General features: G+C 47.3%; 1 protein-coding gene and 1 long non-coding RNA gene across 2 annotated transcripts in view; one reads left to right on the top strand and one right to left on the bottom strand.

The window, feature by feature from the left end:
* The window catches only part of LOC137417948 (uncharacterized), a 24,862-nt gene extending 14,113 nt beyond the window's left edge, over window positions 1–10,749 (top strand). Inside the window, exons 3-4 of the mRNA XM_078780631.1 lie at window positions 7,668–7,802; window positions 7,936–10,749. Of these exons, the coding sequence (XP_078636757.1) occupies window positions 7,668–7,802; window positions 7,936–9,305 (1,505 nt within the window). The 3' untranslated portion in view covers window positions 9,306–10,749. The remainder of the gene's footprint in view (window positions 1–7,667; window positions 7,803–7,935) is intronic.
* LOC137417953 (uncharacterized) lies at window positions 10,126–24,039 on the bottom strand. Its single transcript, XR_010982527.2, has 2 exons — window positions 23,550–24,039; window positions 10,126–10,468 (listed from the first exon to the last, which is right to left on the bottom strand). It is a non-coding gene; the product is annotated as an uncharacterized LOC137417953 (long non-coding RNA).

The raw sequence follows: 24,039 nt of genomic DNA, 5'->3' as shown, positions 1-24,039 counted from the left end.
ACGGGGTCGACACCTAACCAGAAAACCTGGGATGTGGGCAGACATGTGAGGCTGGTTCTACCGTTCAGTGAAAAGGAAGTCGCGAAATTTTTTCCGCACTTTGAGAAAGTGGCTCGACAATTAAACTGGCCGGAGGAGGCCTGGACCATACTCGTGCAAAGTGTGCTGGTGGGGAAAGCTCAGGAAATTTATTCGGCGCTACCAATGGACCAATGTGCAGATTATGAGGTACTGAAGAAGCACATCCTCAAAGCCTATGAGTTGGTTCCGGAAGCTTACAGGCAAAAATTCAGGAATGCCAGGAAGAGGGAGAGTGAGACCCATGTGGAGTTTGCCAGAGTGAAAGAAAACATGTTTGATCGGTGGTGTGAGTCAAAAGGAGTCGGGAAAGACTTCGAAACATTGCGGGACTTGATCCTGGTGGAGGAATTCCAGCAGTGTGTCCACGAGGACATCAAAGTGTACCTGCAGGAAAAGAAAGTACCAAAGTTGTGGGACGCAGCCACCATGGCAGATGATTATGCCTTAACCCACCGAATAGGGGTCCACAAACCTAACTCCTCGCCTAGACTTCAGCAGGGGAGTTATGGAACACCCGGTGCGGAGAACGACCTTACATGGCGGCGGCCTCGAGATGATTATGGGGACAACTATGATACCCCACCTGTTCGAAATCAGAGGGATGCGGGCCCAAGACAAACTTATAGTTCGGGGGGCCCGAGGCAGACCACGAGTTTTTCCTCCGGGCCTACTTGCGCTTTTTGCAAGAAACCTGGACACTTGATGTCCAGTTGTTACCGCATGAAAAGGGAAGACCCAGAGCGGAGTCCGACTATTACGACTCCAAATGCAATGGCCATTGTGAGAAATCGCCATCAAAAGGGTTACCAACCATTTATTTCAGAGGGGTTTGTGTCACGGGATGGAGCCTCGACTAACCGGAAACCGGTTAGGATATTGAGGGACACAGGGGCACATCAATCTTTAATGCTTGAAGGCATTTTGCCATGGTCCGAGGAGACGGCAACGGGGGATAGTGTTCGTTTACAGGGGATCGGGGGCGGTGTTAGTGCTCCACTTCATGTCATCCATTTGGAGTCCGATTTGGTGTCAGGACCGGTCACCGTCGGTTTACAAGCCACGCTTCCTGTAGAGGGTGTATCTGTGGTTATCGGGAATGATTTGGCCGGGGGTCAAGTTTATGGTAACCTGAGGGTTGGTAAAGAGCCCAGCAGGGAAAATAACACCACACCAGCTCGGGATGGCGACAAAAGTGCCAAGTTATTTGTAGGGGGATTGAACTTCAAAACAGAGGAAGAAGTTCTGACCTCTGTCTTCAACAGGTATGGGCCGCTGGTGGAAGTGCGGTTGGTAAGAGACTGGGAAACGCAACAGTCAAGAGGGTTCGGCTTTGTCACGTTTGCCAGCACAAAAGACGCCAGAGAGGCAGAGAAGAATTGGAATGGCAAGGATTTGGAGGGTCGGACCATAACAGTAGGGAAGGCATTTCGTAGGCGTCGAGAGGTCTACAGGAGAGGACAACTGGGCGGTAGTTTTGGTGGTGGCCGCAATCAATATTATTATGGAGGCTCCCTGAGTTACGGCAGCTCCCGAAGGAAGGATTGGCAAAGTAGTGGCCGAGAAGGAGACCGCTATTCATGGGACTACAGGGACAAGTGGTCCCACCATAATTATTAGGGAAGTTCTGAGAAGTTGAAGCACTGAATGCGGCGGAGCCGCCGAGCCAAGATTCCTACACGGATTAACCGTGAACGCCGTTCCTAAAGGCGTCCATGTAGTGAACTTTCATGTACGGACTAACCGTGAACTCCACGTTCCTCAAGGCGCCCATGTAGAGAACTTTCCTGCACGGACTAACCGTGAACTCCACGTTCCTAAAGGCATCCATGTAGTGAATACTCGGCTTGGCCGCCCGGAAAAAGTGCTATCGAGTTGCTTAACTTTGGATCTTTGATCAACCCCTTAACCTTCATTCACAAGAAACTGACGGTCAAAGTCAGAGGGTCAGGAGATGGAGTTTGATTTGGCAGGGACAATGTCGTTGTTGGTGCTTAGTCCAGAGTGAGTAATCTGGAGGGGTTGTGGTAAAATTTTGGTTGCTTTATTGTTAAGTGATAACGGTGCCCGGGGGGAACTGATAATGTGGGGGGGTTGAGTTATCTGGTTTGTTTCTCCAAATTGGCCGGCAAAGAAAGTTTTCACTGGGTTCAAACTTTCTTTCTTGAAGGGGGGGAGTGTTACATATTTATGTGAATGTATGTGAATTACCATTCAGGTCTTTGCTTATCCGTGTGTAGTAGATTAAGGGTTGTTGTGGTTGGAGGGTCAGGAGCCCTTCTGAAAAAGTGTCCGGAAACGGAAGTGACCGGAAACGGAAGAGAAAAAGACACGAGGAAGAAAAGGGACGAGTATTCTTCTTCCTCACCCCGCTCTGACGAAAGGTGGGATCGACCTTGCGCTGCGTGGAAAAGCGGCGTTCCGAAGCCCGTCTGGCGAGAGGAGTTACCGGGACGTGTACCTACCAGGTGGAGACGTCAAGTTGACGTGGGGCCGTGCATCGACCCCGCGTCTGGCACCGTTCGCGGCACCGTCTAAACAGACGCGTACGGGTCGCACGTTGGGGCCTAACACGCCTTGCAAGCGGCGTGGGGCTTTTGGCTTGCTTTACCGTACCCGCTTCGCGTGGCCACGAGGGGCTGCAGCCGCGGTGCCTGGTACGATACCTGCCCGGTGGAAACACGTCCACCCGGGGTTCGTTCAACCGCCCGAGTGCGGCGACGCCGACCAGCATCTCGGTCAGGAGGGGCCCAGAGACATTGTGAGGGGCAGAGACCAAAAGGGGGTCGTGAGTACAGAAGTGGACACACATATATAAGATGGCCATCTTAATCATATAGAGAATTGATTGTGGATTGGGAATTGTTGATGGTTGTTTGTTGTTGATTGCTCGGGGAATATCCGTGATTGTATCATTGAAATCGTATGATATCCTTACCCTGGAAATATATCATTGCACATCCGTTTCTCTTGGGTGGAAGTCATAGGGATTGCGTTGCGAAAGCGCATATATATAATACTACTTTCTGGCGAAGGTCCTCTCACGGTCCGGGGGTCACCGAGACCAGGTAGTCACCGAGGGGACCACGTAACAATACCGATATCTTAGTACTGTTTCTGTACCACGAGCTGATTACTCTTACTGACCAGGTGACTGTCTATCTGGATATGGGGCTCAACGGTAAGAACAATCAGTGGTTGATCAATGTAGCCAGACATCGTAGGCCCAAACGTGTGCACCGCCTTGCCCTCATACCATACCTTCATTGGTGGTGACTTCTCAGCAGCTTTCAGTCACAAGGGTAAAGCACGACCATTTGATTTGATGGACCGGCACAGACCACATGCTTCATCTTTGGCTGTTCTTGGCCAATCAGCAACACTCACACCAGACACCTTTCTTGGCATAGAGAAGTATGTTTGTGCTATACAGTGCATTCAGAAAGTATTGAGACCCCTTCACTTTTTTACATTTTGTTATGTTGCAGCCTCATGCTGAAATCGTTTAAATTAATTTTTTCCCTCATCAATCGACACTCAATACCCCATAATGACAAAGAGAAAACAGGAATTTAGAAAGTTTTGCAAATTTATTAAAAAGAAACAACTGAAATATCACATTGACATAAGTATTCATACCCTTTGCTATGACACTTGAAATTTAGCTCAGGTGCCTCCCATTTCTCATGATCATATTTGAGATGTTTCTATACCTTGACTGGAGTCCACCTCTGGTAAATTAAATTGATTGGACATGATTTGGAAAGGCACACACCTGTCTACATAAGGTCTCACAGCTGATAATGCATATCAGAGCAAAAACCAAGCCATGAGGTCGAAGGAACTGCCTGCAGAGCACAGAGACAGGATTGTGTCGAGGCACAGATCTGGGGAAGCCTACAAAAAAATCTCTGCTGCATTGAAGGTTCCCAAGAGCACAGTGGCCTCCATATCTTAAATGGAAGAAGTTTGGAACAACCAGGACTCTTCCTAAAGCTGGCCGCCCAGCTAAACTGAGCAATCGGGGGAGAATGGCCTTGGTAAGAGAGGTGACCAAGAACCCGATGGTCACTCTGGCTTACGTCCAGAGATCCTGTGTGGAGATGGGAGAAACTTCCAGAAGGACAACCATCACTGCAACACTCCACCGATCTGGGCTTTATGGCAGAGTGGCCAGACGGAAGCCTCTCCTCAGTGAAAGACACATGAAAGCCCGCTTGGAGTTTGCAAATAAGCACCTAAAGGACTCTGAGACTGTGAGAAACAAGATTCTGTGGTCTGATGAAACCAAGATTGAACTGTTTGGCTTCCGTCTGGCTACTCTGTGGCCTATGATGTCATAATTCATAATAATCAAACAAGATTGACATATGACGTCATAATTATCATTTAAAAATTCTCGAGGTGGAAGCGCTCATATGGTGAAAATTTCGTGTCCATCACCCTAACAGTTGCAGATCAATTTTTTTTCATACTGATCAGATCAAGCATTGTACTTGTCAGGTTATGACGTCATAATGAAGGCACCAATGACATCATCATTAACATATATTATTCCCCATGGGGAGTACTTCACAATGAGAATTGTTTAAATTTTTTCCATTGAGTGGCTTCGGAGATATAGAAGTGTAACGTTTTTCCGTACCACGTGACCTATAACGACATAGTTATGAATAAAAAAAATCTACAGGTGGAGGCGCTCCTATGGTAAAATTTTGTGCCAATCGGACCAACGGTTGCCGAGATAATTAATTTTTTTAATGCAGACAAGCATGCATGCGACTCGTACGCACGTATGCCACACGTACGCAAACAAATGCCTAACCCTGCTTTTCGCTTGGTGAGCGCAGGGTAATATCCTTGATACAAGGGTTAGAAAAGCAGCAACCACCTTTCAGGACAGGACACTGTTGGCTAAATTCGGAACGACAAAAGCACTCCGTGGAGAGCAGACCTGCGCCAGGCTGAACAGTTTGTTTTGTATCCCACTGATGGGCCAGATCTGGATTCGGACCTGAAACAAAATCTCATCACCTTGTTCTTGTCACCTAACCAACTTGTCCACAACTTGTCCACAAAGCGCAGGCCATTGGATGCTGGTACACATGACAAAATCTGTAACCGTTTGGATAGGTGTGGCATTTCCGACAACTGACAAAGTTTACATTAGGAAAAACTAGAACAGCAATCGGAAGAGCACATTCCTCCGTCAGGCTGAACAGTTTGTTTTGTATCCCACTGATAGGTCTGGCTCCAAATCCGGCCTGAACCAAAATCTAATCGGCTTGTTCTTGTCACCTTACCAACTCATCCACCTAGTTTTGTCATAAATAATCCAAAACTATTTGAAACATCATGCTGCAAATCGTTTTTGACCGTATCTGTCAATGGGGATGAATCACTTCAAATTTAAACATTCTCGGATTCTGATTCCGATCCTCACCAAAATGGAATTGATTAGTCCTTGTCACCCAACCAACCTGCCCACCAAATTTCGTCCAAGTCCATCCATAACTTTTTGAGATATCGTGCCTATCACTCGTGCCTTATATCGTGACATATATCGGTTTTAGCTGATCACTAAATGGTGAAAAATCATGTAAAGAGTTATCTGATCTGGATCCGGATTTGAATCTTCACTAATATTTAATAATTTCGTCCTTGTCACATACTCAAACTCTCCACCAATGTCTTCCAAATTAGTCCACAACCTTTTGAGATATTGTTATGAAAATTAGGGGTAGATGAATATCTAGATCCAGGTAGATCTGCATAGGTAGGTGTCTGGCTGTCATGATAGCGAATCTAGATGTAATAAGTTCTGTAGCCCGAATGTCGGATTATGCTTTTATCTTTGTCCCTGTTATGAGGGGGTGGGGCATGCTAATTAGTACAGGGATTATGGGTAAAATTCCCTTTTGTGTCGTTCCCTCTGTGTGCATCCCAGTGTCCCTTATGGCAATACATCCTATTGACACTTAGATAGGCCTTTAGTGCACACACTAATTAAATTCCCCCCCTTACAATGACTGACCGGAAAAAACCAACAGGCAGTGGCCGCGCAGTACACCACCATGGCGACAAACATCGTGCCAGGCAGGCTGGGAGCCACGCCCAGGAGAACGTGTGATTGGTCGGGGAAGGGACAAAAAGCTTCCCCGTGATTGGGGGTAAGAAAGGTAAAGGAGTGGCACACTGATTGGCCACCGACCGTTGACAGCTTTGCCAATCAGTGCGGAAGGCGCGAACATTCGGCCAATCAGTGCGGAAGGCGCAAAACCACTACTTAGAAGCAGTTTGCTGATTGAAGGATAAGCGCTGGTGATGTCAGAAGGTGCGAAAGACCACCAAGGAACAAGGCACTGGTTGGGAGAGAGGAGGGCTGACGTCACACAGTGTGTGACAAAACGACTCGCTCGCCGGCATTTTGTTTCTCTCTCTTCCCTCTCTTCTCTTCTCTTGGCCTCTTGCTCCTGACTGTCCCTTCGCACTGGGCCTTCTCTTGCATCGGACCTGGTGGAGGATCGAGCAGTTCGAAAGACGGTGGAGAGAAGGAACGCCGTCGATTCTCTTCCTTGTGTTGGTGTGCGAATGATGAGCGAAGCTTGCGTTGGAGCGCTGACGAGCGGGCGCGCTGAGGGCCGCTCCGCACCAAAGACCAGGCAGTTTGTGCCAACCGGAGCTGCGTCGGACGACGCGCTCGAGCCAGACGATCCCTGACACTGCCAGACGGAGATAAGCTCGCATTCACAAACACACGACGCGACATTTATTTTATTCTTTCTCCCTTTGTCTCGTATTTGAAATCTGTGTGGGGACGTCCCAATTTAGAATTAGTTTCCTCCGTCGCATTTCCTTTGTATCGGGTTCCGTGTCATAAACCTGTTTATTTTCGTACATTTTACCTCCATGTTCGTTTGAGTTATTAATTTGCAGGTTGAAGACGCTGGCATGCGCGGGCCATGAGGTAAGAGCTCGCCGCTTCTTCCTCTTCCTTCTTCCTCCCGTGCTTGCATAGTCAAATCCGCAATTGATCGTCGCCTCGGAGTTAAAGCTCGTTCAGGCTATCCGCGATCCCACGGTCTTAACCGAGGGTATTCGCACGACAATATTCTGTTCACAAACAGATGAAGGCAGGCAGACAGGGGGAAAAACAACCTCTGCCCACCTTTGGTGGCAGAGGTAAAGATATGTCATAAAAAAACATGACAAATCCGGTTTGGAAAACTTGGCAATAATCAGGTAGCAGTGGCTACAGCAGATTCGACCGACACTTGGAAAAGAAATCCGGAAGTCAACTGGAAAAGTCACAAAATAACGGTGCAGATTACACACAACAGTTTACGGTAATACAGAGTGTAATACATGGGGAAATACTTACCATTGATGAAATGGTTGCTACACACACCAGCTCATACATACTTCTCGTTGTAAACACCTCGGTTCTTCTCCAGTAATGGTGGCAGCATTACGGAGCCTTGTTCTTGCACAGGAAGTGACATCATTGCATACTACCTATTAACATGGTTTATATTTGGCAGGTTTTAAACTCCATGTCCTGCAAAAGACTGACACTGAATTGTATACAGGTGATGTTTATCCTGCAAATATGGAATCTAAACGACACAATGATTCATTTGTCTCAGAAGCTTCAACACATGCTTCTAGAAAGGAAGATTCATATGTTCATGTGACAAATTCCAGTCCTAACTGTTCCTCAACTGGTGAGCAGAAACCTATAAAATGAATATTTAATCTTTTGAATTCAGAATATATAAAATTTTCGAAATCTTTAAATATTTTGCATTTTCAGTTTGATAAAAAATAAAAAATGACTTATTTTTCATTGTTTTGTAGAACAATCAAGAAGTCCAATTGGACAAATAAGGTCCAGGTGCAGTGTGGCAGTGAAGCTGTCTTGTTTGAAGAAACAATCCCAAGTACAAGTCTCACGACCTTTAACATCGAAGTGCATGTCTGGTCCTTGCAACACAAAGATTAATACGGAATTAAACAAACACAGAACAGTTCTCGAAAGCCAAATGCGTTTTAAGTGTAACATTTGCAGTGTAGATTTTACTTCTTCGAGTAACGTCAAAATACACATGACTACCCACACTGGAGAGCGCCCGCACAAGTGCTCGATATGTGATAAGGATTTCTCTAAAAAAGCCACATTGAACATGCATATGAGGATCCATACAGGACAGTGTCCTTATATATGCTCCAGATGTAATAAGGGTTTCTTTCAAAAGTGTGATTTGAACAGGCATATGAGGATCCATACAGGAGAGCGTCCTTACAAATGCTCCATATGTAATAAGAGTTTCCCTCGAAAGGGCAATTTGAAATTGCATATGAGGATCCATACAGGAGAGCGTCCTCACAAATGCTCCAGATGTAATAAGGGTTTCTTTCAAAAGTGTGATTTGAACAGGCATATGAGGATCCATACAGGAAAGCGTCCTTACAAATGTTCCAGATGTAATAAGAGTTTCCCTCGAAAGGATACTTTGAAATTGCATATGATGATCCATACAGGAGAGCGTCCTTACAAATGCTCCAGATGTAATAAGGGTGTCTTTCAAAAGTGTGATTTGAACAAGCATATGAGGATCCATAATGGAGAGCGCCTGCACAAGTGCTCTAGGTGTAATAAGAGTTTCTCTAAAAAAGGCAATTTGAACCAGCATCTGAGTATCCATACAGGAGAGCATCCTTACAAATGCTCTAGATGTAATAAGAGTTTCTCTAAAAAAGGCAATTTGAATAGGCATATGAGAATCCATACAGGAGAGCGTCCTTACAAATGCTCCATATGTAATAAGAGTTTCCCTCAAAAGGACCATTTGAAATTGCATGTGAGGATCCATACAGGAGAGCGTCCTTACAAATGCTCCAGATGTAATAAGAGTTTCTTTCAAAAGGGTGATTTGAACAGGCATATGAGGATCCATACAGGAGAGCATCCTTACAAATGCGCCATATGTGAAAAAGGTTTCCCTCGAAAGGACACTTTGAAATTGCATATGATAATCCATGCAGGAGAGTGTCCTTACAAATGCTCTGTTTGTGATAAAGGCTTCTTTCAAAAGTGTGATTTGAACCAGCATATGAGGATCCATACAGGAGAGCGCCCACACAAGTGCTCTATATGTAATAAGAGTTTCTCTAAAAAAGGAAATTTGAACAGGCATATAAGAATCCATACAGGAGAGTGTCCTTAGAAATGCTCCAGATGTAATAAGGGTTTCTCTCAAAAGGACAATTTGAAATTGCATGTGAGGATCCATACAGGAGAGCTTAAAAAAATTCAAACACAGTAAATGACAGAAAAGACCAGCTGTTAAAAAATGTACTGGAAAGATTATATTGTAAACTAAAGAAACAGAAACAGAATGTCACAAAACTCCTCCCTAGAAAAAGATGAACCAGAACATTTGTGGAAGGATACTTATTCTGGAAAGAGAAAATGAAAAAAAAAACAACAACAAGGAGGAATTGATCCAAAACTTGGTAAATAAGAAGCAACATCGTGAGGATATTTCCCCCAGAATGATCATTCTCAAACAGAAAATTAGAAAACACCTAGAAATGCCGAGATTCAAAATCCCTGATGTGGATGGCATTCCAAATATCTGTGAAGCAACGAGATGTTCCCCACAATCATTACGCTCGAGCATTGGATGAGCTTATCCAAGGTGAAAAGGCAACGGATGAGTGGTACTCCAATCCTAATCTTCCCTCCTGAGTTTTGAGCAGGCATTTCACCATCTCAAGTTATCCCTAACCCTTGTAATCCCATGAGATGAGACATCCCTGCGCAGTCTTTCAATGTTCACTCATTAACCTGAAGCAACCCAATCATTGTACATATTTGTTTCCTCCTCCTCTCTCTCTCTCTCTTTCTCTCTCTCTCTCTCTTTTCCTGTTAATAATAATAATGCTAAGTTTTATGGGGCATGATAATAACGCATTTATATCGTTTTATGGCACATTTATATCCTCGACACACTTTTCAAATAAAATCCATTAAAATGAACAATATTCACACGAACCAACTTTTATTTCAAATAGGCAAACTAGAATAGTAACATGGAATTTAAATCTCGTGTTTGTGTTTTGAGCAATGTTTCAAAAATTTGTCGACTGGTTGCTTGGCGGATGTTTAGAGGGAGTGAATTCCAGGGAGTTGGAGCAGCTACTTCAAATGCGCAGTCACCTTAACAAGGAGTCAAGACTTTTGGGATAATGAGGAGGGATTGGGCTGTAGATCTCGAGGTGTGTGCTCGTAAATAAGTGGTGACCATGTCCATGATGTAGGCCGGGTTCATGTTGTTTCGTCCTGTTTCATCCAAAATAATTGAGTGGAATGATCTTCAAAACGATTCTGTTTTCAATGGAAAGCCAGTGGAGATTATTTTTAGCGTTTTGAGTAAACATGAGCAGTTATGATATCAAAATGTAATAATATCAAAAAATGAGCAGTGATGATATCAAAATGCAATAATATCAAAAAATGAGCAGTTATGATAATAAAAAGTAATATTATCAAAAAAATGAGCAGTGATGATATCAAAATGCAATAATATAAAAAAATTAGCATTTATGTCATCAAAATACAATAATATCAAAAAATGAGCAGTTATGATAATAAAAAGTAATAATATCAAAAAAAAATGAGCAGTTATGATATCAAAATGCAATAATATCAAAAATTGAGCATTTATGTTATCAAAATGCAATAATATAAAAAAAATGAACAGTTATGATATCAAAATGCAATAATATAAAAAAATGAGCATTTTTTATATCAAAATGCAATAATATCAAAAAATGAGCAGTTATGATGTCAAAATGCAATAATATCAAAAAATGAGCAGTGATGATATCAAAATGCATTACATCAAAAAATGAGCAGCTATGATATCAAAATGCAATAATATCAAAAAAATGAGCATTTATGATATCAAAATGCAATAATATAAAAAAAATGAGCATTTATGATATCAAAATGCAATAATAACAAAAAATGAGCATTTATGATATCAAAATGCAATATTAAATATCAAAAAATGAGCATTTATGATATCAAAATGCAATAATATCAAAAAATGAGCAGTGATGATATCAAAATGCAATAATATCAAAAAATGAGCATTTATGATATCAAAATGCAATAATATCAAAAAATGAGCATTTATGATATCAAAATGCAATAATATCAAAAAATGAGCATTTATGATATCAAAATGCAATAATATCAAAAAATGAGCAGTGATTATATCAAAATGCAATAATATCAAAAAATGAGCATTTATGATATCAAAATGCAATAATATCAAAAAATGAGCAGTTATGATCTCAAAATGCAATAATATCAAAAAATGAGCAGTGATGATATCAAAATGCAATAATATCAAAAAATGAGCAGTTATGATCTCAAAATGCAATAATATCAAAAAATGAGCAGTGATGATATCAAAATGCAATAATATCAAAAAATGAGCAGTGATGATATCAAAATGCAATAATATCAAAAAATGAGCAGTGATTATATCAAAATGCAATAATATCAAAAAATGAGCATTTATGATATCAAAATGCAATAATATCAAAAAATGAGCAGTGATGATATCAAAATGCAATAATATCAAAAAATGAGCAGTTATGATCTCAAAATGCAATAATATCAAAAAATGAGCAGTGATGATATCAAAATGCAATAATATCAAAAAATGAGCATTTATGATATCAAAATGCAATAATATCAAAAAATGAGCAGTGATGATATCAAAATGCAATAATATCAAAAAATGAGCAGTTATGATCTCAAAATGCAATAATATCAAAAAATGAGCAGTGATGATATCAAAATGCATTACATCAAAAAATGAGCAGTGATATCAAAATGCAATAATATCAAAAAAATGAGCATTTATGATATCAAAATGCAATAATATCAAAAAATGAGCATTTATGATATCAAAATGCAATAATATCAAAAAATGAGCATTTATGATATCAAAATGCAATAATATCAAAAAATGAGCAGTTATGATATCAAAATGCAATAATATCAAAAATGAACAGTTATGATATCAAAATGCAATAATATCAAAAATGAACAGTTACGATATCAAAATGCAATAATATCTTAAAATGAACAGTTACGATATCAAAATGCAATAATATCAAAAAATGAGCAGTGATGATATCAAAATGCAATAATATCTTAAAATGAACAGTTATGATATATCAAAATGCAATAATATCAAAAATGAACAGTTATGATATCAAAATGCAATAATATCTTAAAATGAACAGTTACGATATCAAAATGCAATAATATCTTAAAATGAACAGTTATGATATATCAAAATGCAATAACATCAAAAAATGAGCAGTGATGATATGAAAATGCAATAACATCAAAAAATGAACAGTTATATTAAAATGCAATAATATGAAAAAATGAACAGTTATGATATCAAAATGCAATAATATCAAAAAATGAGCAGTTATGGGCAATAAACCAAACCATTGATTGTACAGTGCATTCAAAAAGTAATCAGACCCCTTCACTTTTTTCACATGTTGTTATATTGCAGCCTTATGCTGAAATCGTTTAAATTCATTTTTTCCCTCATCAATCTACACTCAATACCCCATAATGACAAAGAGAAAACAGGATTTTAGAAAGTTTTGCAAATTTATTAAAAAGAAAAAACTGAAATATCACATTTACATAAGTATTCATACCCTTTGCTATGACACTTGAAATTTAGCTCAGGTGCCTCCCATTTCTCTTGATAATCTTTGAGATGTTTCTACACCTTGATTGGAGTCCACCTGTGGTAAATTCAATTGATTGGACATGATTTGGAAAGGCACACACCTGTCTATATAAGGTCTCACAGCTGACAATGCATATCAGAGCAAAAACCAAGCCATGAGGTCGAAGGAACTGCCTGCACAGCTCAGAGACAGGATTGTGTCGAGACACAGATCTGGAGAAGCCAACAACAAAAAAAAATTCTGCTGCATTGAAGGTTCCCAAGAGCACAGTGGCCTCCATAATTCTTCAATGGAAGAAGTTTGGAACAACCATTACTCTTCCTAGAGCTGGCCGCCCAGCCAAACTGAGCAATCGGGGGAGAAGGGCCTTGGTAAGAGAGGTGACCAAGAACCCGATGGTCACTCTGACTGAGCTCCAGAGATCCTGTTTGTAGATGGGAGAAACTTCCAGAAGGACAACCATTACTGCAACACTCCACCGATCTGGGCTTTATGGCAGAGTGGCCAGACGGAAGCCAAACAGGTCAATCTTGGTTTCATCAGACCACAGAATCTTGTTTCTCACAGTCTGAGAGTCCTTTCGGTGCTTTTTTGCAAACTCCAAGCGGGCTTTCATGTGTCTTTCACTGAGGAGAGGCTTATACAAGCTGTGAGCATGACCGGCTTATACAGTACAGTACAGTACCGTACATTCACTGCTGTGTGATTTACGTTTTCATGGCTTTCGCGGGCGTGAATTGTAACCTCACTATAAGCGAGCTTCGCGGGATATCCCACCAGATGTGTAAATAAGTCAACTCCGCTAACTATAGAATGCAAACGTTTCATTAAATTGATTACAGTTTCAAATTTACGGTAAAGCATCATCAGAGATCTTTCACAATGAAAACACTTCGGGGGATGTTCCATCAGCTACGAAAACATGTCAAACCGCGAATTATAGAATGCAAATGATTCATGAAATCTATTATTGAAATTAGCAGATACGCTCGATACAGCATCATCCGATAACATCCTCCACAAACAATATTGTATCCCGCAGATACCCACAATGCTCACAATCGTACATATAAATACAGATTGTGTCCTCCGCTCCATCTCGATCATTGTTCGCGTCCCAATGCTTGGACCTGTGTTTTTGACTTGCTCTGCTCATAGTTCAATAATGGCTCCCAAGCGCGACACCAGTGCAGAAGATGCGTCGACTACCAAGAGGCAGAAGAAAGTGATGTGCCTGAGCCAGAAAGTGGAGCTGCTGGACCGGCTTTCGCGAGGAGAGAGTGCTACCTCTGTTGGCAGGCTTTATGGCTTCAACGAATCCACCATTCGCCTCATCCGGAAGAAGGAGAAGGCGATTCGTGAGAAAGCTTCAGCGAGCGCCGTATCGAGTATGAAGACGGTCACCCCTTGTCTGGAATGTCCACACGGAAAGGATTGAGAAGACTCTCAGAATATGAATCGAGGACAACACACAGACGAGGGACTTCATGCTGAACCCCATGATGCTGAACGATTCCCTAAACCCGCTCATCAAGGAGGTGTTGGACGCCATTACAAAGGTTTCCGAGGAGGAGGCGGGCAGTAATGAGGCAGAGGTGCCGAGGTCCAACCTCACAGACCAGTTCCTGGGCGAGTTGCTGCAGGACACGAAGGCGATTGTCGACAGGGTGCAAGACGCTGACCCAGTCGTGGAGAGGTACCTCAAGTTCAAGAGCAGCTTGAATGATGCGCTGCTCCCGTGCAAAGAGCTGCATCAAAATGTTGGGCAATGGGTCAAGCAGCTCCCCATCACCCATTTCTTCAGCCCTGCTCCTTCCATCTCAAGATCACCAGCACCCTCTCCTGCCGTCATCTCAGTGTCCTCACCAGAATCCTCACCAACATCCTCACCAACATTCTCACCAACATCCTCACCAACATTCTCACCAGCATCCTCACCAGCATTCTCACCAGCATTCTTACCAGCATCCTCACCAGCATTCTCACCAACATTCTCACCAACATTTTCACCAACATTCTCACCAGCGTCCTCACCAACATTCTCACCAGCATCCTCACCAGCATCCTCACAAGCATTCTCACCAGCATTCTTACCAGTGTCCTCACCAGCATTCTCACCAACATTCTCACCAGTATCCTCACCAGCATCCTCACCAGCGTCCTCACCAGCATCCTCACAAGCATTCTCACCAGCATCCTCACCAGCATCCTCACCAACATTCTTACCAGCATCCTCACCAGCATTCTCACCCACATTCTCACCAACATTCTCACCAACATTCTCACCAGCATCCTCACCAACATTCTCACCAACATTCTCACCAACATGCTCATCAACATTCTCACCAACATTCTCACCAGCATCCTCACCAACATTCTCACCAACATGCTCATCAACATTCCCACCAGCGTCCTCACCAGCATCCTCACCAGAATCCTCACCAGCATTCTCACCAGCATCCTCACCAACATTCTCATCAACATTCCCACCAGCGTCCTCACCAGCATTCTCACCAACATTCTCACCAACATTCTCACCAACATTCTCATCAACATTCCCACCAGCGTCCTCACCAGCATCCTCACCAGAATCCTCACCAGCATTCTCACCAGCATTCTCACCAGCATCCTCACCAACATTCTCATCAACATTCCCACCAGCGTCCTCACCAGCATCCTCACCAGAATCCTCACCAGCATTCTCACCAGCGTCCTCGCCAGCATTCTCACCAGCGTCCGTCCTCACCTTCTCCTACCTCTCCTGGCTCTCCCTTAGTGCATGATTTTTCTGCACCATCATTTGGGTCGCCCTCAAAGTTCGAGGAATTCTTGGGATTTTAATTCATCACCACCATCATCGTCACCATTTGAAAGTTGTGTTTGTTTGTAAAAGAAAATTTAAACGTTACATGATGGTGTTGTGTTTGTTTTTTACTTTCGCAGTACGGTATGGTTAAGCACTTTTAATAAACTGTAAGCGCATTCTTTCAATAAATTGGAAATGGTACCTGGTGTTGTTATTTTTAAATGGAAGCATTTTTTGTGAAACTGATTATGTGCATTTGCGGTCGAAAACATTTCAAACTTTAAAATTTTCCTCCCTGAATCAGGAACCGCCGGGAACCTATAATGTATGCCCCTTTTCCCCCATTGAAATAATGCTGCGGCATACATTCGTGGATTTTCATCGACCTTCACGGATTTTCATTGACCTTTGCGGATTATCGCCGACATTTGTGGGTTTTGTCTCTCCATTTCCGGGACTTTCATCGACCTTCATGGATTATCATTGACCTTTGTGGATTTTCATTGACCTTTGCGGATTATCGCCGACATTTGTGGGTTTTGTCTCTCCATTTCCAGGACTTTCATCGACCTTCACGGATTATCATTGACCTTTGTGGATTTTCATTGACCTTTGCAGATTATCGCCGACATTTGTGGGTTTTGTCTCTCCATTTCCAGGACTTTCATCGACCTTCACGGATTATCATTGACCTTTGTGGATTTTCATTGACCGTTGCGGATAATCGCCGACATTTGTGGGTTTTGTCTCTCCATTTCCGGGACTTTCATCGACCTTCACGGATTATCATTGACCTTTGTGGATTTTCATTGCCCTTTGCAGATTATCGCCGACATTTGTGGGTTTTGTCTCTCCATTTCCAGGACTTTCATCGACCTTCACGGATTATCATTGACCTTTGTGGATTTTCATTGACCTTTGCGGATTATCGCCGACATTTGTGGGTTTTGTCTCCATTTCCGGGACTTTCATCGACCTTCACGGATCATTGACCTTTGTGGATTTTCATTGACCTTTGCAGATTATCGCTGACATTTGTGGGTTTTGTCTCTCCATTTCCGGGACTTTCATCGACCTTCATGGATTATCATTGACCTTTGTGGGTTTTCATTGACCTTTGCGGATTATCGCCGACATTTGTGGGTTTTGTCTCTCCATTTCCGGGACTTTCATCGACCTTCATGGATTATCATTGACCTTTGTGGATTTTCATTGACCTTTGCGGATTATCGCCGACATTTGTGGGTTTTGTCTCTCCATTTCCGGGACTTTCATCGACCTTCACGGATCATCATTGACCTTTGTGGATTTTCATTGACCTTTGCGGATTATCGCCGACATTTGTGGGTTTTGTCTCTCCATTTCCGGGACTTTCATCGACCTTCACGGATTATCATTGACCTTTGTGGATTTTCATTGACTTTTGCGGATTATCGCCGACATTTGTGGGTTTTGTCTCTCCATTTCCGGGACTTTCATCGACCTTCACGGATTATCATTGACCTTTGTGGATTTTCATTGACCTTTGCGGATTATCGCCGACATTTGTGGGTTTTGTCTCTCCATTTCCGGGACTTTCATCGACCTTCACGGATTATCATTGACCTTTGTGGATTTTCATTGACCTTTGCGGATTATCGCCGACATTTGTGGGTTTTGTCTCTCCATTTCCGGGACTTTCATCGACCTTCACGGATTATCATTGACCTTTGCGGATTATCGCCGACATTTGTGGGTTTTGTCTCTCCATTTCCGGGACTTTCATCGACCTTCACGGATTATCATTGACTTTTGTGGATTTTCATTGACCTTTGTGGATTATCGCCGACATTTGTGGGTTTTGTCTCTCCATTTCCGGGACTTTAATCGACCTTCACGGATTATCATTGACCTTTGTGGATTTTCATTGACCTTTGCGGATTATCGCCGACATTTGTGGGTTTTGTCTCTCCATTTCCGGGACTTTCATCGACCTTCACGGATTATCATTGACCTTTGTGGATTTTCATTGACCTTTGCGGATTATCGCCGACATTTGTGGGTTTTGTCTCTCCATTTCCGGGACTTTCATCAACCTTCACGGATCATCGTCGACATTCTCAGGATTTGATTCACCATTCGTGGATTTTCGCGATTCGGGAACCTATCCCCCCCTTTTCTCATTGAAACCATTTTTTCCATGGAATCTCCCGCGATGAAGCCAACTCTGAGTGCCTTTCACTCACTCATCGCAGGCAGATTGGTGGACTTTCTGTCTTCTACCGAGTCCTCTCCGGCCTTGCTCCCCCAGCTCTGTCTGTTCTCCGCTCCCCAAATATTCCTGCAGGTCGCACAAGATCTGCCTGCAACCCTCTTCTGGTGAAACTGCCAAAATATAGACTCTCTGCTCACCTTCACTCCTTCATTCCTCTTTTCTCCCGCCTCTGGAACAAACTCCCTCACTCTTCAACCCCACTCCTCCCTCCAGGTCTTTAAAACAGCTGTTCACCACCATTTCTTATCTTCCCCCATCCAAAACCTTGATCTTTTCTGCCCCCATTAATTTCACCCCAGAACCACTTTTTTGAAATACCGACTTCTTTCCTCGATGTCCTGGCAGTGTCCATGTGTTTTATACCTCTCCCACCCCCTCCCTCGTTCCCACGCCTCCTCCCCCCAAGCCCTCTCCCTCCCACAGATCTCCCGATGTCCCTGTTCTCTAATGTTGTACTTGTGTGCTTCTCTCTCTCCCCCCATCTTGTCTTCCGCTCCCTTTATTATATGTTTTTTATGTGTCCGTTTATTTTTTATGATTAATGTGTTCGCTCTCGAGCCTCGATCTTGTATACAATACAAAAAAAAAAAAATCCCCGCTATTCGCGGGTTTTGCTATTCGTGGATTTTCCAGGAACGTATCCCCCGCGAATAGTAGGGTGCGACTGTATTTTCCTTTTTGTGTCTGAGTACTGTGTCCGGTCACAATGCTTTGTTTTCTATGTTCACGCTGGATGGAATCATCAGGTTATAAGTGAGCATTATGTCCTTGTTTTGAATGATTGCTTATGGAGATAACAACCCAAATTATGGAGATAACAACCAAAACACACATACATACACACACACATATATATATATATATATATATATATATATATATATATATATATATATATATATATATATAAAGCGCGGCGTTACGCGCGCTGCTTGTGAGCAAGGAGGAAGCGGACAAGCGGTAACATATAAACGTCTTTATTGTAAGACTACACTGTAACACTGAACTCCTCCGGGCTGGTCGCCCGGTGTATATCATGGGGCCACGCCTACCCCTCGGGCGTGGCCACCGCCCACTTGGTGCGTGGAATGATGTCACCACGCCAGTGGGCTTTTGTGTCCGCCACACGCGCCCCCCCAGAATTCCCGCGCACCTGGAGGGCCAGTTTGTGGGGCAGTCGAATGACCCGGCCGAAGCGCCCCCTGGCGATCGGCGGCGTCCGGGGTGCAGGGATACCAGGTGGGATGCCCCTGGCTGCCCCTGGGATGGGTGCAGGACCGGGGGGCGCCGTGGCGGCGGGGCTGGGCGGTGCCGGGGGTCCGCCCGCAGGAGGGCGGCCCCGACGTGGGGGTCGGGCCACTGGCGGTGGATGGTCCACATCGAGGTGGGCCGGCTTGAGGCGGTCTACCGAAACGCGGTCAGGAGTACCGCCGATGTCCAGGGTGAAGTGCTTCGCCCCGGTCTCCAGCACGCGGAAAGGCCCGTCGTACGGGGGCCGCAGTGGTGTCCGATGGGCATCGTGGCGGACGAAGACGTACTCCGCCGTGCGAAGCTCCGGGGCGACGTGCGTCGGTGGGTGCCCGTGGCATGCCGTTGGCACCGGGGCGAACCTCTGGGCGGTCTCTTGCAGAGCGGAGCGCTGCTGTGCCGCGGACCATGGTGCCGTGGAGTCGGGGAGGAACTCGCCCGGCACCCGCAGCGGTTGCCCGAAGACCAACTCCGCCGCGGATGCGCGCAGGTCCTCCTTGGGCGCCGTCCGGAGGCCCAGCAGGACCCAGGGGAGCCTGTCGACCCAGCCGCCGTCGCGGAGGGTGGCCCGGAGCGCGGCCTTCAATGAGCGGTGAAATCGCTCACACAGGCCGTTAGCCTGGGGGTGGTAGGCCGTGGTTCGGTGCAGCCGGACCCCGAGCCCCTGCGCAACCGCCCCCCAGAGCTCCGAGGTGAACTGGGGGCCGCGGTCGGATGAGATGTCTGAGGGGGCGCCGAACCGGGCGACCCAGGTGGCGATGAAAGCCTGCGCGACATCGGCCGCCGTTGTCGACGCCAAGGGCACGGCCTCCGGCCACCGGGTGGTGCGGTCCACCATGGTGAGGACGTGGGTGAAACCCCGCGAGGGGGGCAGAGGTCCCACCAGGTCCACGTGGACGTGGTCAAACCGGCGTTCCGGCACCGTGAACGGGGCCAACGGGGCCTGGGTGTGCCGGTGCACCTTGGCGCGCTGGCACGCGAGGCATGTCCTGGCCCAGCCGCGGACGGCCTTCCGGAGGCCATGCCAGACGAACTTGTCGGCGATCAGCCTTTCGGAGGCCCTCGCGCCCGGGTGGGACAGGCCGTGGATGGCGTCAAACACCTGGCGCTGCCAGCCCGCGGGCACAATGGGGCGAGGACGCCCGAGGGAGACGTCGCACAAGAGGGCCGCGCCCGCGCCGTCGAACGGCACCTCGGTGACGCGGAGGCCCGTGACGGCGGTCCGCAAGGCCTGGACGTCGGGGTCAGCGGCCTGGTCCGCTGCCATCCGGGCATAGTCGATGCCGAGGTGGACTGCATGGGCGACGGCCCGGGAAAGGCAATCCGCAACCGGGTTGTCCTTCCCCGCGACGTGCTGGATGTCCGTCGTGTACTCGGACACGGCCGAGAGGTGACGCTGCTGCCGGGCCGACCACGGCTCGGTGACCTTGCCCATCGCGAAGATCAGTGGCTTGTGGTCGACGAAGGCAGTGAACGCCCGGCCCTCGAGCAGATGGCGGAAGTGCCTGACCGCCAAGTGAAGTCCGAGCAAGTCGCGGTCGAAGGTGCTGTAACGGCGTTCGGGCGGGCGAAGCTGCCGGCTAAAGAACGCCAGCGGTTGCCAAGCTCCACGCACCCATTGCTCGTGCACCGCGCCCACCGCGTAGTCCGAGGCATCGGTGGTGAGGGCGATCGGTGCATCGGGCGCCGGGGTGCGCGAGCATGGTGGCGTTAGCCAAGGCGAGCTTCGCGCCCGTGAACGCCGTGTCCATCTGCTCGGTCCAGGTAACGTCGCCTTTGCCCGGCTTACCTCGGAGAGCTTCGTGCAGGGGGCGCAGGAGCTGGGCGATACGGGGCAGGAACCGATGGTAAAAGTTCACCATGCCCAGGAACTCCTGCAGCCCTCTGATCGTGCGGGGGCGCGGAAACCCCTTCACCGCCTCCACCTTGGCCGGCAGGGGGACGGCTCCGTGCCTGGTGACACGGTGCCCCAGAAAATCGATTGTGGCGGCGCCGAACCGGCACTTTGCGGGGTTCACAATCAGGCCATGCTGGCCCAGGCGTTCGAAGAGCGTGCGGAGGTGGCGTAGGTGCTCTTCGCGGGACGCGCTGGCGACGAGGATATCGTCCAGGTAGACGTAGACAAAATCCAAGTCGCGCAGGACGCTGTCCATCAGTCGCTGGAACGCCTGAGCCGCATTCTTCAGACCGAAGGGCATGCGCAGGAACTCGAAGAGTCCGAATGGCGTGATGACCGCCGTCTTCGGGACGTCCTCCGGCCTGACGGGGACCTGATGGTAGCCGCGTATGAGGTCCACCTTCGAGAAGAAGGACCTGCCCGCCAAACGGGCGGAAAAGTCCTGAATGTGGGGGACGGGGTAGCGGTCGGGAGTCGTGGCGTCATTGAGACGGCGATAGTCCCCGCACGGTCGCCATCCCCCGCCGGGCTTCGGCACGATGTGCAGCGGCGACGCCCAAGCGCTCTCTGAGCGCCGAACGATGCCGAGTCGCTCCAGGGTAGCGAACTCCGCTTTTGCCACCGCCAGCTTCGTCGGCTCGAGGCGGCGTGCCCGGGCGTAGACCGGTGGCCCGACGGTGGGGATGTGATGGGCCACCCCGTGCTTGACGGCCCCCGCCAAGAAGGTGGGCCGCGTGAGGGCCGGGAAGCCGGCGAGGAGGCGGGTGAATGCGTCCGCTGCCGGAAGCGTACAGACCAACGTGGCCGGAACCGAATCGTTCGGCAAGCCGCTTGGCAAGCCGCTCGTTGAGCTGGGCAACGCACATGCGAGCGAGCTGAACGTCTCGGCCTGGACAAGCCGTCTGCGCTTGACGTCGACCAGGAGCCCATTAGCGCACAGGAAGTCCGCGCCAAGCAGTGCCATGGGCACGTCGGCGGTGACGAACGTCCATCGGAAAACCTGCCCTCCAAACCGCAGAGAGAGGCAGCGTTTTCCGTACGTACGGATGGGCGTCCCGTTCGCGGCAAGCAGCGCGGGGCCCCCACCCGCGGCGTGCTTGTCTGACGTGCCGGCGGGAATGACACTCACCTGTGCTCCCGTGTCGCACAGGTAACGGCGCCTGGAGAAGGTGTCCGTTATGAACAGCAGGCTGCTCGAACGGCCGGCGCTCATCGCCACAATTGAGCGCCGGCCCGGGCGTTTCCCGACCCGTTGAAGGAGCACGGCGGATGACACCGCCGAGCTTCGTGGCCGAACTTGGCGTGGAACCAGCACCAGGTGGTGGAGCTGGAGGAGCGCGGCTGGCTCCGCCAGGCCGGTGGAGTCGACGGGTTTCCCCGCGGTGGCGGTTTTCGCCGCGGCGGTGGGCGGGGCGTGGCGGCGTTCACGAGGTGCGTATCAGCATGCTGCTGAACTTCAGCGTGCTGTAGAAGATGATGCTGTGGAACATCAGCGTCGAAGGCCGTGACGGCCACGCCAACGCTCGCCCGCGTGTCCGAAGCGGCGAAGTACTTGTCCGCCTCGGCCGCCAATGCTCGGGGTTCCGTTAGCCCGGTCCCGGCCAACGCGAGGCGAACCTGCGCTGGAAGTTGGCGACGGAAAAGCGCCCGGAATAGCGAACCGGGGGCTTCGTCGCCCAACAGTGACAGCATATGGTCCATTCGGACCGACGGGCGCGTCTCACCGAGCTCGGGGAGATCCAGGAGGCGGTCGGCCCGTGCGTCGTCCGTGAGGCTGAACGTGGCTAGGAGTAGCCGCTTGAGTGCCTCGTACTTGTGGCCGTCCGGTGGGTGGCGAAGGACGGACACAACTCGAGCGGCCGTGCCGGGCCCGAGGGAGGCGACGACGTGGCAGTAGCGCGTGTCATCGCCGGTGAGGTGCCGAAGCTGAAATTGGGCTTCGGCCTGGACGAACCAGACTTCGGCCTGAGCCTCCCAAAATTCCGGAAGTTTGACGAAGGCGGCCATGGCGATGGCGTCGCGTGTGGAAGGATCGCTCCGGCAGATCCAACGTCGAGGGTCACCAGTAAAGCGCGGCGTTACGCGCGCTGCTTGTGAGCAAGGAGGAAGCGGACAAGCGGTAACATATAAACGTCTTTATTGTAAGACTACACTGTAACACTGAACTCCTCCGGGCTGGTCGCCCGGTGTATATCATGGGGCCACGCCTACCCCTCGGGCGTGGCCACCGCCCACTTGGTGCGTGGAATGATGTCACCACGCCAGTGGGCTTTTGTGTCCGCCACATATATATATATATATATATATATATATATATATATATATATATATATATATATATATATATATATACATACAAACACACACACAAAATGGTGATGCATTACATGGTGATACCTTAGGTCATATAAACGATCCTCGAGGAATACAAAGGTGAGGAAATAATTAATAAACGAACATATACTTACTGTACACGCCAAATGCAGAATTCAGGTGCTTCTTCTTCTTCTTATATGGCACGCAGCCAAATAAGAGTTTCTGGCTGTGTTTCATCATCTGTTGAAGGTGCAGCTGTGCTGCTGACGCAGTGCCTCAGACCAGTGTTGTGAGGGTAGAACTCACAACCAGAGATAGGATGCTAGAGATAGGATGCCAGAGATAGGTCGCCTCCTCTTCGTGAATGACGGTTTGGGATTTTCAACGTCCACCAACGAATGCAGGTAGATGGGACGCCCGGCTTAACGTCCATTCAATGGTTCACCCTACCTGCGAATCACCAGGATGGCAGTTTACAGCCGGGTCGGTATTCGAACCCAGGCTAGACAGCTTGGTAGGCGATTGTGCGTACCTGTAGGCCATCCTGTTCACCAAAAAGTCATCTTGAGACCTCAAAATCAGTCTCAATGCTGGATTCGCGCGAACATAACGTCACCGGTTTGCTCGGCCACGTGACGCCGA

The sequence above is a fragment of the Myxine glutinosa genome, chromosome 6 (genome assembly GCF_964187855.1).
Source record: "Myxine glutinosa chromosome 6, kmMyxGlut1.1, whole genome shotgun sequence".
In the NCBI taxonomy this organism is placed as follows: domain Eukaryota; kingdom Metazoa; phylum Chordata; class Myxini; order Myxiniformes; family Myxinidae; genus Myxine; species Myxine glutinosa.
Note: the sequence above shows the minus strand (reverse complement) of the source record. Positions and strands in the feature narration are given on the sequence as shown.